This window comes from Apodemus sylvaticus, chromosome X, assembly GCF_947179515.1.
Source record: "Apodemus sylvaticus chromosome X, mApoSyl1.1, whole genome shotgun sequence".
In the NCBI taxonomy this organism is placed as follows: domain Eukaryota; kingdom Metazoa; phylum Chordata; class Mammalia; order Rodentia; family Muridae; genus Apodemus; species Apodemus sylvaticus.
This window is the reverse complement of record NC_067495.1, coordinates 73165757-73182804: the sequence shown is the minus strand read 5'-3', so window position 1 is coordinate 73182804 and position 17048 is coordinate 73165757. Positions and strand designations below refer to the sequence as shown.

At 35.9% G+C, this 17048-nt stretch overlaps 1 protein-coding gene across 1 annotated transcript in view; it reads right to left on the bottom strand.

Moving 5' to 3' along the window:
• Positions 1 to 9217: 9217 nt before the first annotated feature.
• Positions 9218 to 17048, bottom strand: part of Dach2 (dachshund family transcription factor 2) — a 512021-nt gene continuing 504190 nt past the window's right edge. Inside the window, exons 9-12 of the mRNA XM_052170278.1 lie at positions 16738 to 16886; positions 16465 to 16612; positions 13942 to 14088; positions 9218 to 9321 (exon numbers count right to left, since the gene is read on the bottom strand). Coding sequence (XP_052026238.1) covers positions 9218 to 9321; positions 13942 to 14088; positions 16465 to 16612; positions 16738 to 16886 — 548 coding nt within the window. The remainder of the gene's footprint in view (positions 9322 to 13941; positions 14089 to 16464; positions 16613 to 16737; positions 16887 to 17048) is intronic.

Here is a 17048-nt window from a genome sequence, read left to right as displayed (position 1 = left end):
TTACATTGCTGACAAATATCATAGAATTATATAAGGTTGAATGTCAATGCCAATTTTCAAATACTGAAAATGTAAAATACAGGCTTAGTGGACCAAGGAGAATGTGTACCAAATTCTAAACTAGTTTTCTTTAATATCGGTTTCCATTCCAAAATAGATTGTTATGTGACTATTAAAAATGAGAAAAAGCTTACTAGATCAAATAGATACAAATTTTATATTAAAACCATACAGTAAGGAAATCTGAGTCCATGATTACATAACTAATGCTCTGTTGGTAGTGTGAAGTGATTTTGATAATAGAACAATTCTACCACTATTTTTGCCACACTTCACATCCTTAAGCAGAAAAAGATATCATATTGGTCTCTTTCTGCAGGTAGTATATTAGCATTAAAAACATAACTTGCATGTGTTGAGTAAATTATTGTTAGGCTTTTTAGATAATGTAAACTACAAACTAAAGAAAACCCACTATATATTTCTCTGGACAGTTTAATATTGGGGTTCTATTAAATTCTCTGTCTAGCTAACTAATCATTACAAGCATTGATCAATAGTGATATAAAGAGGGAAACTCACAGGGCTAGCGTTTGTTTCCATTGTCTATAGCAAGCAAACTAAGTTCTCTTGGGTTAGCACCATACTTTCAAACTGAGCTAATTACACATTTTAAAACAAAGAAATAAGGATAGGATTGTTAGGGCAAATTGTTGTCAGAAACTGACACAAAATATCACATTGCTGTGCATATATTATGAATTAACTTTTTTTTTACACTATTCATAATTTAAAGTATAAAGTTATTCAATAATAATAAAAATGTCACAGAACTACTGTATATTTAAGTGGCATTTATAAAATAATTTTAATATTTGAAATCAGTAAGAAAATGGTAGTGTGATTAGAACTTGTTATGAAAACATTTATTTATTATTTATTTATTTTTATTACTATTATTTATTATTTAGTGCTGTAAGAATGAAAATGAACATTAAAATCTTTTTATCAAAGGCTATTGTTAATAACTTGTCCAGTTGGTAGAGTGAATACTAGTTTTAAAAAATAGGGATTGAAGACATTAAGTGGTTAAGAACACTTCCCATTTTTTGGAGAACTGAAGTACAGTTCCCAGAACTAAATTTTAGTGGTTTACAGCTGTGGGTAACTCAGGCTCCAAGAGATCTAAACGTTTCTATTCTTTGCAGTCATCTACACTCGTATACATACCCACACAGAAATACACATATACCCACAATTACAAAATAAATAAATAAATAAATCTTTAAAAAATATATTGCATTCATAAAAATGGCTCTTAACATAGTAGCCACTAGAGAGACGCTAATCAAATCTCCCTCCCTGGTAGTGAAAGAAGAAACTGCTTGTGTAGACTCTAAATGCTGAGGAGAATGGGTCTCAGTTTTCAATTCTCATTATATTTCTATCACTATAATTTCATCTGTTATGTAAATAAAATGTAGTTGGAACTATAAGTATGGGAGTCTCAGATCAGTGCAAGAAATGGAATGGTATCATCATTATAAGCACTGACATATTTGGGTCAGGACAAATGATTTTTGTTAGCACAACAATGATAATGGTGGAAGCTACTTATGACAATTAAGCCACAAATAATCAAGCAATTCACATCTTCCTAAGGAAGTATCTACAAATATGATCTGGATCATAGTGTAATAGGTATTTCACAGCAGAGAGTCATGATATAATCTGGAGGGCATGACTGAGCAACATAAAAATCCAGAGGGTTGAAAAATAAGATATAGTCTTCCTGAGGGTAACAACATCAACAAAAGAAAAATGCTTGACATCTAATCAAACTTACAGAAAAAATAAAATACCATTCCTATTTGGCAATGTACCTACTTTATAGGGCCTTTCTCTATCTGTGATGGCAGGTGCAGTAATATTTCAGTAATAATATGCCATCATAGTGGTTTGAAAAAGAAGGGAGCCCATAGGCTTGAATGCTTAATCACCAGGGAGTGCCATTACTTGAGAAAGATATGTACCAAATTCTAAACTAGTTTTCTTTAATATCGGTTTCCTTTCCAAAATAGATTGCTATGTGACTATTAAAAATGAGAAAAAGCTTACTAGATCAAATAGATACAAATTTTATATTAAAACCATACAGTAAGGAAATCTGAGTCCATGATTACATAACTAATGCTCTGTTGGTAGTGTGTGTTGTATACTCTTGGCGTAGGTGTGGTCTTTTTGGAGTAACTGTGTCACTGAAGCTGGATTTGAAGTTTCAAAAAGTCCAGTACCCCCAGAGCTCCCAGAGACTAAACCGCCAACCAAAGAGTACACATGTAGGGACCCATGGCTCCAGTTGCATATATAGCAGAGGATGGCCTTGTTGGACATCAAAGGGAGGAGAGGCCTTTGGTTCTGTGAAGGCTCGATGCCCCAGTGTAGGGGAATGCCAGGCAAGAAGGGAGAAGAGAGGGTTGGTAAATAGGGGGAGGAGGGATGGGCTAGTGTGTTTTTGGAGAGGTAATGAGGAGGAAAGGGGATAACATTTGAAATGTAAATAAAGCAAATATCTAATAAAAAATCTGCACTAGTCCATATCTCTCTCTGTCTCTGTCTCTGTCTTCCTTTCTCACTTTCTCTGTCTCTCTGTCTACCTCCCTACCTTCCTCTCTCTTCATCTGTCTTCCTCTCTCCCTTCTGCTCCTCCTCCTTCTTTCTTCTTCTTCTTCTTCTTCTTCTTCTTCTTCTTCTTCTTCTTCTTCTTCTTCTTCTTCTTCTTCTTCTTCTTCTTCCTCTTCCTCTTCCTCTTCCTCTTCCTCTTCCTCTTCCTCTTCCTCTTCCTCTTCCTCTTCCTCTTCCTCTTCCTCTTCCTCTTCCTCTTCCTCTTCCTCTTCTTCTTCTTCTTCTTCTTCTTCTTCTTCTTCTTCTTCTTCTTCTTCTTCTTCTTCCTCTTCCTCTTCCTCCTCCTCCTCCTCCTCCTCCTCCTCCTCCTCCTCCTCCTCCTCCTCCTCGTCTTCCTCCTCCTCCTTCTTCTCTGTCTCTCTCTCTCTCTGTGTCTCTGTCTCTCTGTCTGTTTTTCTCTGTCTCTGTCTCTCTCTCTCTCTCTCTCTCTCTCTCTCTCTCTCTCTCTCTCTCTCTCCTCTACCCCTGCCTCTCTCTCCTTGCTTGACAATCAGGATGCACCTCTCAGCTACTTCTCCAGCACCTGCCTACCTGCAGACATATATTTCCAGCCATTGAGCATTATGATAATGGCTTTTTTATAAGAGTTGTCTTGCTCATGGTGTCTGTTCATAGGATTGGAACACTGACTGAGATAATAGTGCAGTACTCTAGTATCAAAGAAAACATTTGAGAGGATGTCCATAGGCTGACTCACATTTCACTAACCTCTTTATTCCCTGAGGTGTTAAGCATCTTTATAAAATGATATACATTCACTGTTCAAGAAGAGCATTAGTGAAACTGTGCATACTTTCAAACACAGTAGAAGCATCCCATGAAGGGAATCAATGATTAATTGAGTTAGGTCAAGAAGCAGTCAGTGGAATCTCTAAAGAGCCTGAGAACACACTGTCCCAGGCTTTAAAGTAAAGACCTTTAGTAGAGAAATTCTACTGATTTAAAAAAAAGATCATATATGCATAATGAGAAATGATATGAAATATATCATTTCTTATAATATTATAGTCACACTAGCAATTTTCTTACCATTGTATTAAACTGTGCAAGCACAGTTCTATAATGTGGGTAATTATTCTAGCAATTATCAGATTGATTGTTAACTATTTGGAGGATCTTTGATTCGAGTTAGTACGTGAAGCGAAAACAAAATATATCAAATTTTAGGAAAATGAAATACTGTTTCTGTTGATTTGGGGATTGGACAAATATATATATAATGTATATTTAGAAAAATACATATTTATATACAGTTCATATTGAATATTATGTATTGTATAATGTACATGTACTAAATATATTGTGTACAAAGTATTTTTAATATATAAAGGTTAAAAATTGTATCTTTCGCTTTTTGTCAAATGACATTTTGTTTTCAGTTTTTTCATTGATATATTAAGTTATAGTATTTCACAGAAATCATAAATTTTATATGTTACAGTGATCATTCTCCAGTCCAAAGAAACTTTTAGGTTTCATGTTTTAGAACTGAAACTATTTAGAAAAAGTAAATAATCTAGTAAGCTTATTTTTCTACATTTTTTAACTTTGGTAAATACGCTAAATTTAATCTCTACTGATAGTGTTGGTCAAAAATGAAGGGAAATTATTAGAAATTGCTTTGCTTTTAAAGAAAGAGATCAGAAAAAAGTCAGGGTTCAATTGCTGAATAGTAACCAAAAATATTGAGGAATAAGTAAATATAAAATTATTCATTAACATATTTCACTTGTAACAAGCAAACAAAAACAAAGCCCTAGTTCTTAGTGTTCTTTTGTTGTCTTCTTTTCCTTATATGCAAACCAACAGAGTGTCTTGCACAGACACAGTTGGTCATGATGCCCTTGTAGTTTATGAATTCATTTTTATTGTTTTATTTTATGACTAGATAGTTCATATACACTGCTGGACTTTAAACTTTAGGAGCTACAAATCCCATGTTTGTTTTTATTATTATTATTAAAATTATAGTGATGTCATTTTTTTTAAATTTAAGAAATTTGTACTATCAACTCTACAACACTCTTAACAACAAAATATAGTCATACAAAAGTTAACTAAGGTATAAACATGCAAAAGAAGAACTCTCCCTGCGATCATAAAATGATGTTATTTTCTGTTCAGCAGTTCATGTTACTGCTGTTCATGCTAATTAATTAAAGGAGATGTTGCAGTAATGTGCAAACAGGGAATCTGAGAAACTGAGAGGGCTTTTAGGTCTCCAAGTGAAGTTAAGTCAATCTGGGCATGGGCAATCAAATATAATGAAATCACTTGTCAGTGCTAAGCTTGCAAAAACTGTGAAGTTTGACTGGGGAGTAAAAGGATTATAATTAGATTTCCAATAGGATAATAACTAAATGGCAGAATGCAGTAAAGAGAAAATATTACTTTGTTAGCTAATGGTACTGCTGTTCAGTTTTAGTTTTTATCAGCTCACTTGTAGTTGTACTAATTTAATTTGCTTTTATCAGCAAAAAGGCATCACACATATGCCACTTAAAGGTCATTTGCAAAAATCATTGATCTGAAGGTACACTTAATGACACCTGGTATGTTTATTTTATGTGAAGCAGAGATTGGCTGATAAGATGGTTGATGGTCCTGCAGGTCCCCAGCTGAGTTAGAGGAATTTGAATTGGATCACATTTGTTCATGTGTTCCTTTGAAAAATTCTGCTCCCGAGGCTGTGGACATAATCACCATAGTGAGTACATTGTTGACCACCTTTAGGTGGAGACATAATCATAGACTGCTGAAATATGAAATTATTTTAATTAAAAGTGTCTATGTGTATTATCTTTTTTGTCAAACAACATTCAAAGTACATTAGAAAGAAAACAAATCAATGAGCCTTCTAAAACATATCATAATCGAGAGTAGATTGTATTAAATTTTTGTGGGCATATGATAAAACTGATTATGACTGTTTTGCTTCTAAGAGCAGCAGTACAACATTTTACCAAGTACCCTTTATATCTTTTTAAGATGATGTCACAGTGGAACTAATTGAATTTCAGAGAAAGAGCACTAGGTTAATGATAGATTTCTATCCAGCAGAGCTATCAACAATAGGAAGAGAAAAGACATCAATGAAGCCTGAACTGTATCCTGTGATGCAGATGAGTTTTGGCAATGGCATTGTATTGGCATGCATGAATTGATTCTCACAAAGAAAGAAAGGGAGAAATCTTTCAACCTACAAAAGTGAGCAAGGTAGGGAGTTGATAAATATGTAAACAGTTCAAGGTAAATAAAAAAGAAACTATAGAGTATCAAAACAACTGTTAGCAAGAATAGAAAAATAATAGTTATGCTTGTATTTCACATTTTCAGGCATTATGTGATTTCTAATGAATATGAATGAAGATAAAATTAATCTTTCAATTATGAATATTTAAAATGATATGCTACTATTAAATGTTTAGGTAATTATTAGACTCATCTTATTTGTGGACCATACTTAGAATTAGTTCTGGTCATATTTTCGGATATCTATTCCTCTGACAAAACAAATTATTTTTGCTGACAAAAGTCTTTTGTTTTTGAAGGAAGCTAGCATCTTATTATGTAGTTCTGGATGCCCTGGATCTCAAAATATAGAGTAGGCTGATGTGAAGATCACGAATACCCACCTGCCTTTATCTCCTGCATGGTAGATTTAAAGATGTATGGCACTACACATGCTCTAAAAAATTCTTTTTGATTTGTGATTCTATTATTGTTTTAACATAAGACATTCACTTTAGTTTTCCAAAATGTAATGGTAAGAGCTTTGTTACATATAGTGCTTAAATGTTGAACAAAAAGAGAAAAATGTCTACTTTCCACTGTTTTTCACATTTATTATGAATGTCATGGGATGCAGTAGTTTAAAGGTTTATATTCAAGCCAGAAACTGGAAACAACCTAAATGTTCCTCATTGAAGAGTATATAAAGAAAATGTGGTTCATCTACACAATAGAATACTATTTAGATATTAAAAACAAGGACATCATGAAATCTATAGATAAAATGGATGGAACTAGAAAATATCATCCTGAGTGAGATAATCCAGACCCGGAAAGACACACGTGGTACATAGGAACCTATCAGTGCACATTAGCCATAAAGTACAATATAACCATGCTACAATTCACAGACCCAAAGTAACTAAATAATAAGTACTGCCCAAGGGAAGATCAGAGAATCTCACTCAGAAGGGGAAAGAAAATAGTTATTGGAGATGAATGGAGGGAGGAACTGCATAGGAGAGTGGGGGTAAGGAGGGGTAAGAGGATGTGGATCAGATGTGGAGAGATAGGGCCAGGGAAGGGCTAAGGGTAAGAACAAAAATTGGTGGGGGGTCATCTCTGGGACTAACTGGATGCTTGGTATGGGGATGCTCCCGGAAGTATATGCGGGTAACTCTAACTGGGACTCATACTAGTGGGGGATATGGAGATTGAAGTGACATTTCCTGTAGTCAGGTGGGACTTCCAGTAGTGGGAGGAGGACATCAACCCACCCACAAAACCAACCCCAAATTTGTCCTGACTTCAAGATGTGCAGTCATAAAGATGGAGCAGACATTGAAATCACAATCAAGTTTACAGTGAGTCTTGTGGAAGAGTAGGGGATGGAATTTAGAAAGCCAGAAAGGTTAAGAGCCTCACAAGAAGACCCACAGAGTCAACTAACCTAGGCCCATAGGGTCTCTAAGAGACACCGAACCACCAACCAGTGAGCATTCAGGGGATAGAGCTAGCTGTCTCCCCACATTTTTTCAGATGTACATGTGGGGTTTTCATGTGGGTCCCATTGCCACAGTTGGGACTGGGGAATGGAGGATTGTCTCTGATTCTGGAATGTCTGGTGGGGCTTCAGTTGGAGAGGATGTGCTTAGTCCTGCTGTGACTAGATGTCCCATGGCTGGGTGATACCCAAGTGGGGATTCCCCTTTCTCTGAAGAAGAGGAGGTAATAGGGGGTGGATTTGTAAGGGTGGGCCTTGGAGGAGAGAAGAGAGAGAGGGCTTCGATCTGGAAATAGAGTGAATAAATAAATAAATGAATAAAATTCTACATTCAATGAGAAATTATTAAATTACTGTATTTTATCATGTATGTACAATGTTGACCATATATACTAGGCAAACAACTTTATTTTTATTTTGGAAATAGTCAATACTTATAATTTTGCATCTGATTCAGTAATTTTTAAAGAACTTAGTAAGAATAGTTAGGGAAAACCAAAATTATGCTTCTCTAGACATAAATTAATATACAAAAGTTATTAAGTTAATATGGGATGAATATTAACACTCAAGTAGTATTAACACTACTTTTATACTCAAAATACATATATATATATATACATATATATATATATACATACATATATAATGTGTTACATGAAAATAAAATAAATTTATGACAACACAACATTCATTTACTTTGGAGTTGAGAAAAATGTTATTTCTATCAATTAAAGGCATCATATAAATAAAGTATAATGACTTGTATGAGGATAGGGGAATAAGTTGTAATATAGGTAAAAATCTACTGGTATTGTATTTAGATTCTCCTTTCAGTTCCAACACTAATTTTATACCATATTCAAATTAGGGGCACAACCAAACCTTGGGCTTCTTAATGATTGTGTCTGTATTTGTGTGTAACTGATAGAGAAGTGAGAAAATAAACACTTCAGGCTATTATTCATTCATATAACAGGAACCTTGCTTACCGGGCTCACTAATAGTGGAACTTTATGAATTTAACTGTAGTAAACGGACTGCCTAAACAGTCAATCCTATTTTAATTCACTTTGCATATAATATTATATGTATATTATTTACTTATATATTATATATAATTTATAGAATAAAGAAATAAAATCTACAGTAGTATTGCATGGCAAACTTTCCACTGATTAAATGTTATTCTTACTTTTCAAGGCTTGTGTAGTCTGATACAACTCTATACTGATACTTTTCATCCATTTTAATGTGCTGAATTTTCTACAATATTGCGGATGATATACCTATTTATGTAAATCATGCAAGTTGGAAATTCCAAGTCATCCTCTTATTTCTATGTTTATAAGATTTCTAATATCACTATAAAATTGGAAGATTAATAAGTATGTCTAGAAGATCTTTAAAATACCCAAAGGTTATTATTATTGTATTTTTGCCCTTCACAAACACTAAAAATGTGAAATCTGTAAGTCACATGCACAGTATGCTTTTGAAAGATTTCTTACATATTTCTCCACTTTTAGAAAGTGAATAATATATAAAGATATATTCTTTTAGTAGTTAACCAGGAAATAAACTTTGCTCATATTGTATGTATGAAATAGTTAAGTAATTATATTGTTGGGAGTTTTCAAAGTCATATCATACATTATATATGTTTTTCTCTAGTAAAGATCACTATAGATTGCTTCTTAGGTCAGAGAATGAAAAGTTGACTTTTTCTAAGGGAATAATATCTGGCAATGTAGACCTTTTTTTCCCATGCTCTATCCTGCCTCCATGGATCACACATTACATGCTTATAGGAAGGAGAGTGTTGTTTGTAGTACCTTGCATAGCAGCACTGTCATGAGGCGTTCCACTGTTTTCTATTTCAATATCTGGAATTCCAGAATCTGAAAGAATTGACATTGAAAATTAAGGTACAAATCTGTGTTTCCTGATTCAATCTAAAGAAAAATTGCCAATATGTTGGTATTACACATAAGACAAGATTCTGAGCAGAATTTTATTTTTCTGGCCTGCAAACATCTCTTGCTCCCTAAATTATTTCTTTTATACTTTCTTGATATTATAATAATTAAATCAGTGACCCAAGCTCTCTGCTATTATGTCTCTTGAAATCCTAGAAATTCAGTCTCTTTTCCTTAATTGTGTGTATATTGTGTGAGTTAGTGTGTTATGTGTGTATGTGTGTATATTACACTTATATACATCACATACACATTCCTAAACACATAAATACTTTTAATTTTGTGAAAATTCCCTCTTTATTTCTTTCCTTTTCTTTTGGAATTTCTATTCTTAATGTAAGGAAGTTCATTTACTATGAGTGAATTATACAGTAAAGAAAATATTTCCAGGTACATGGTACATACATTTTTTTCATCATTTGATAACCTAACAATATATTCCAGGTTAAAATAACTATATAAAATAAGAAAACAAAACCTCTACAACTGAGCAGTCAACATGTTCTGATGTCAAAACCACAAAATATGATGGGAACAATTAGGAAAACTAAAGTTACTCATCATTGTAATATATTTTCCCCTCATAACAGATGATAGCAAATGATGCTGATTTATGCTAAGTGGAAGTAAAAGCACTATGCACATGGTGATTTGTTGTTTTATATGAGTGGAGGAACTAATATGTTATGCTTGTGCTCAGATAATTTATACAAGTGAGTGATTATGTTGGAAACAGGTTGTATTGGGAGGGGCTACTTGAAAATTCACTTCACATTGTGTCTGAATCAACTGAAACAATCTTAGGTTGTTACAAGCTTAAAATAAAACTAGAAAACTTTCGAATTCTTATTTCAAATAGAGGGCTAATATCCAATATATACAAAAAACTCAAGAAGGTAGACTCCAGAGAATCAAATAACCTTATAAAAATGGGATACAGTGCTAAACAGATAAATCAAAACTGAGGATACACAAATAGCTGAGAAGCACCTAAAGAAATGTTCAACATCACCAATAGCGTATGCTCTAAGAGCAAGAATTGACAAATGGGACCTCATAAAGTTACAGAGTTTCTGTAAGGCAAAGGACACCATCAAGAGGACAGATCGGCAACCAACAAATTGGGAAAAGATCTTCACCAATCCGACATCAGATAGAGGGCTAATATCCAATATATATAAAGAACTCAAGAAGTTAGACTCCAGAAAACCGAACAACCCTATTAAAAATGGGGTACAGAGTTAAACAAAGAATTCTCACCTGAAGAACTTCGGATGGCGGAGAAGCATCTTAAAAAATGCTCAACTTCATTAGTCATTAGGGAAATGCAAATCAAAACAACCCTAAGATTTCATCTTACACCAGTCAGAATGGCTAAGATTAAAAATTCAGGAGACAGCAGGTGTTGGAGAGGGTGTGGAGAAAGAGGAACACTCCTCCACTGCTGGTGGGGTTGCAAATTGGTACAACCACTCTGGAAAGCAGTCTGGCGGTTCCTCCGAAAACTGGGCACCTCACTTCCAGAAGATCCTGCTATACCACTCCTGGGCATATACCCAGAGGATTCCCCACCATGTAATAAGGATACATGCTCTACTATGTTCATAGCAGCCCTATTTATAATTGCCAGATGCTGGAAAGAACCCAGGTATCCCTCAACAGAAGAGTGGATACAAAAAATGTGGTATATCTACACAATGGAGTACTATTCAGCCATTAGAAACAATGAATTCATGAAATTCTTAGGCAAATGGATGGAGCTAGAGAACATCATACTAAGTGAGGTAACCCAGACTCAAAAGGTGAATCATGGTATGCACTCACTAATAAGTGGTTATTAACCTAGAAAACTGGAATACCCAAAACATAATCCACACATCAAATGAGATACAAGAAGAAAGCAGGAGTGGTCCCTGGTTCTGGAAAGACTCAGTGAAACAGTATTTGGCAAAACCAGAACGGGGAACTGGGAAGGGGTGGGAGGGAGGACAGGGGAAGAGAAGGGGGCTTACGGGACATTCGGGGAGTGGGGGGGGGCTAGAAAAGGGGAAATCATTTGAAATGTAAATAAATTATATCAAATAAAAAAAAAAGACAAAAAAAAAAAAAAAAGAAATGTTCAACATCCTTAGTTATCAGGGAATTGCAAATCAAAACAGCCCTGAGTTTCTACCTTCACACCATTCAGAATGGCTAAGATCAAAAACTCAGGTGACAGCAGGTGCTAGCAAGGACGTAGAGAAAAAGGAACATTCCTCCATTGCTGGTGGGGTTGCAAACTGGTACAACCACCCTGGAAATCAGACTGGTGGTTCTTCAGAAAACTGGACATAGTACTACCTGGGGACCCAGCTATACTACTCCTGAGCATATACCCAAAGATGCTCCAACATGTAATAAGGACACATGCTCCACTATGTTCATAGCAGCCTTATTTATAATAGCCAGAAGCTGAAAAGAACCAAGATGTCCTTCAACAGAGGAATGGATACAGAAAATGTGGCACATTTACACAATGGAGTACTACTCAGCTATTAAAAGCAACGAAGTCATGAAAATTTTAGGCAAATGGATGGAACAAGAAAATTTCATCCTGAGTGAGGTAACCCAATCAGAAAAGAACAATAATACATGGATCTTAGCCCAGAAGCTGGGAATACCCAAGATACAATTCACAGACCACATGAAGCTCAAGAACAAGGAAGACCAAAGTATGGAAACTTTGGTTCTTCTTAGAAGGGGGTTCAAAATACCAACGGGAGGAGATTCAGAGACAAAGTATGGAGCAGAGACTGAAGGAAAGGCCATTTAGCAATTGCCCAACCTGAAGATCCATCCCAGATACAGTTACCAAACCCAGACACTATTGTGGATGTCAACAAGTGATTGCTGATAGGAGCCTGATATAGCTGTCTCCTGAAAGTCTCTGCCAGTGCCTGACAAATACAGAGGTGGGTGCTCACAGCCAACCATTGGACTGAGCACAGGATCTCCAATGGAGGAGCTAGAGAAAGAACCTAAGGAGCTAAAGGGATTTGCAGCTCCATAGGAGGAATAACAATATCAACCAGCCAGGACCGCCAGAGCTCCCAGGGACTAAACCACCAACCAAAGAGTACACATGGAGGAACCCATGGCTCCAGCTGCATAGGTATGAGAAGATGGCCTTGTGGGAGCATCAATGAAAGGAGCATCCCAAGTGTCGGCTATATCCGGCTCCAGTCAGCAAATACTTGTGAGCATCAATGATAGTGTCTGGGTTTTGTAACTGTATATGGGATGGATCACTAGGTGGGGTAGTCTCTGGATGGTCCTTCCCTCAGACTTTGCTCCACACTTTGTCAAATACAGAAGGGGACACTCTCAGCCAACCATTGAACTGAGCACAGGGTCCCCAATGGGGGAGCTAGAGAAAGGATCCAAGGAGCTGAAGGGTTTGCAGTGCCATAGGAGGAACAACAATATGAATCAACCAGTACCCTCGGAGCTCCCAGGGACTAAAACCACCAACCAGAGAGTGCACACGGAGTTACCCATGGCTCCAGACACATGGGCAGCAGAGGATGGCCTTGTTGGACATCAAAGGGAGGAGAGGCCCTTTGTCCTGGAAAGGCTCGATGCTGTAGTGTAGGGGAATACCAGCATAGGGAAGCAGGAGAGGGTTGATTAGGGAACTGGGGGAGGGGAGATGGGTTATTAGGCTTTCTGGGGAGGGGGTGAGCCAGGAAAGGGGACAACATTTGAAATGTAAACAAAGAATATATCTAATAAAAAAAAGAAAGGAGTAGCTCATGGTTCTGTGAAGGCTTGATGCCCCAGAGTAGGGGCATGCCAGGACAGGGAAGTGGGATTGGGTGGGTTGGTGAGCAGGGGGAGGGCAATGGGATAGGGGGTTTTCAGAGGGGAAAGGAGGAAATGTAAATAAAGAAAATATCTAATAAAAAAAGATGGGGGCCGGGCGGTGGTGGCACACACCTGTAATCCCAGCACTCTGGGAGGCAGAGGAAGGCGGATGTCTGAGTTCGAGGCCAGCCTGGTCTACAGAGTGAGTTCCAGGTCAGCCAGGGCTATATAGAGAAACTGTGTCTCAAAAAAACCAAATCCAAAAAAAAAAAAATAAATAAATAAAATAAACCAAAACCAAAAAAAAAAAAAAAAAAAAAAAAAAAAGATGGGGGAACAAAATACTCAGGGGAAGTAGGGGGGGTGGGAGGGATTTTGGCGGAAGAGAGGAGGGGAGGGAGAAAAGGGGGGCAGGATTATGTATGCTACAAGACAGAGATAATATACAGAGGAGTGAACATATTAATTTAAAAACGAATTTATTTAGAGTAACTTTTCAAACCTGTTTTTGTTTGTTTCATGACTTAAAATACTTGACCGAAAATTGAATTATATTCTTTGACCAAACCTCTGTTTTTCTCTCTCCTTCTCTCTCTCTCTCTCTCTCTCTCTCTCTCTCTCTCTCTCTCTCTCTCTCTCTCTCTCTTCAGGTTTTCTTTTGTACTTCACAAATGAAAGTCCTAATTGATTAGACATTACCTTTCAACATTCTCAGACCACTGTCACCAGATGTAGCTTGTTTAAGTGCCTGCTCCACTTGCTCTCGGCGCTTTGATTCAAATTCCAAGGCTTCCTGAAGTTTTCTCTTAGCTTTTTTCTCCTTTTTCAGACGCTTTTGCATTGTGCCTAAGACATGGAGAAGTTGTTTGCAAAATGTAAGCTTAATACATTAATACTGCTGATTTAATGAGTCATGTAGCAGAAAACCATAAATGTTTCATTTTATGTATGATTAGCTTTCTTTGGTCTCAGCTCTCATCCATTTTGTGTTTCGTTGACTGTGGTTAAACAACTTTTTTTTTTTTTTTTTGCTTTCATGTTTCTAAAATGTATGTTCTCTAATACAAATACATTTAATCTCAACAAATGATTCCAAAATCTATAGGAACATCTTCCAAAACAAATTTTATGTTATGGTATAATACTTAGAATTAATATGTTAGTGATTTTTACTGAACTGGAGGCATCCTTTGGTTTTTGGTGAAGTGTGCAGATTCTGGATTTTCTCTCTGATGTGCACACTGCTTTCATACTTCAACCTGACTACTTACTTTAGGCGTTGTGACTCCTCCATAAGAAGGGGAATGAGGGACTAGAAACTGAAATTATCATTACGTATTTTGCTGCTCTTTAGTGTTTTGTGGTAAATATAAAGATGTGAGAATTATTTAAAAAAGTGAATTTGAAAGTTTTGTGAGGTGTTCAAGAGAATTATTTCAGTTTATGTACTATGTTGTGTACACTTGAATTTACACTGTTAGAAATAATTTCACTTTAAACAATTCGGAGTTTCTCTAATTTCTCATAGAGTTTTCTAATGATAACATAATCTGTATTAATACTTTTTGTAATGAGAGCCAGATATCCAATTGGAATCTTTTCCTTGCTCCGAGTCTCACATCAGTCTTAATCAGAGGATCAGGGACTTGCTGTGAGATGTGTCTCACTGTAATATAAGAAGCTGCATCCTTGTCAGAGCAACATGACTGCCTAAAATGACCTGAATGAAGACAATATGAGTGGATATGCTGACGTGAATGTCAAGGGGAGCCTCCAAGGCTTTAAATAATTATGAAACTAAAGAAATCTGAAAGTGGAAAGATAGTCTTCCCTATGAAAGAGCAAATAAATTTGATGTTCAGTGCCTTAAGAAAGCATACCAACAAGTAACATGATATGGGCTGGAAGGCTATATTTAGGAATATATATGTATACACTTATATTTATATGCATATGATAACAATTAGGGAAGTAAGAACCCATGTATTAGAAGAAAAGTCAGGAGGGTTATATCTGAGGTGTGATTTGTATATGCACATCCCAGTGAGTTGCACTATTAGAAGGTGTGGCCTTGTTGGAGGAAGTGTGTCACTGTGTGGTTGGGCTTGGAGATCTTCCTCCTAGATGCCTGAGGATGCCCAGTCTGTTCCTGGCTTCCTTTGGATAAAGATGTAGAAGCCTCCGCTCCTCCTACACCATCCCTGCCTCGATGCTGCCATACTTCTGCCTTGATGACTATAACCTGAACATCTGAACATGTAAATCAGCCCCAATTAAATGTTGTCATTTATAAAACTTGCATTGTTCACAGTAGTAAAACCTTAACTAAGACAGGAGGCTTTAAAGAGATGTAATTATATTCTCAATAAGGAAGTTGAAATAATTACCACCTCATTAACATGAACTATGAAACAAATGAAACCACATTTTCCCTTGGTTAGTTTCTGATATTTTCCATTGTTTACAAGGGCAAATCCAAGCTCATTATTTACAAAAAGTTTTCCTCATAATTTACTTCTACTAACATCTTTTTGTATAATCTTTCACCATACAATTTGATATATTCAAAGCCACTCAAAAATAAAACTGTATACCCTCACCTGTGTATGAAGCTTTTGTTGTTGTTGTGCATTGACTATTGCACAATACTTAAAAATGAATGCTTGCATGCCCTTTTCACTTTTGACTATTGATTATTTAAGGCTCATACTCAGGTATCAACTTCAGAGGATATGCTTTTAACACTGTACAACTTTGATAAGCTAAATTAATCACTTTCATGAAAATCACATATGATTACTCACTTTGTTTCAAAATTTTCTGGTTGTGTTAGGCTTATACAGTGTAAATCCCTCAAGGAGAGAACCTAAGTTTTATTTACTTTATAATTCCAGAATACAGCTCTCGGCCTTTGGAAAAGTAAATATTTTTTTTTTAATGTAAGACCAAGAAACAATTTCCATACCCATACACATTCTGCTGGAATATAAAATGACAATAAAAATGTATGTTTTCAAATACATTACTGCCTCAAAGTACAAATTTTATTCATTATCTCTTAGGGAAAATCTTTCTTCCTACTATGTGACTTAGTTATTATTATTTGTTTATAGTTTGTTATTCACTTTTAGCAGTTATATGCGATCCCTGGAAGTGTTTCTGGTAGCAAGAAAATGATTTGCAAAATAATATTCTCAATTTAATTGAACTTGTTCAACTTACTTCTGCTTTGAAGTTCAACTGCAAGTTGTCTCTCCAGGTTTTCTCTAATTTCTCTTTCTCTGAAGAGCTCTATTCGCAGTTCCTTCTTTTCTTGTTGAATCTGCTTCTCCTGGATGCGAGCATTATCCAAAGCCACTTTCAGTAGACCCTGTCAAAGTACAGCAAATGGCACCCAGTTCATCTTATCTGTTTTAAATTCTCAAATAGGAAATAATTCAGGTAGGTGCTAATGTTTTGTATTACATTTATTTTGTTTATAGAAATATTGTTGACCTGAATGTTGGTCAACAGAGTCTCCACAGAAGACAGACTATCAGCAAAAATGAATGGTCCAGGGAATCCAGGGGGCAATGCATGTCCAGGAGCCAACTGGATCTTGTCCAAGGGTGACTTCATCATTGGGATTTGAGTTGGTACTTCTTCTGTAAGGATAAAATTAATGTCAGAAGCTTCGCAAATTAACAACACAAATGTTTTACCAAGTCATTTGTAACAGACATACATAACATTTTTCTTCTTAAAACTAAGTCATGTGTACTCAAATGAGGTAATATCCATAAACTAGAGAATTCAAGATTGCTACC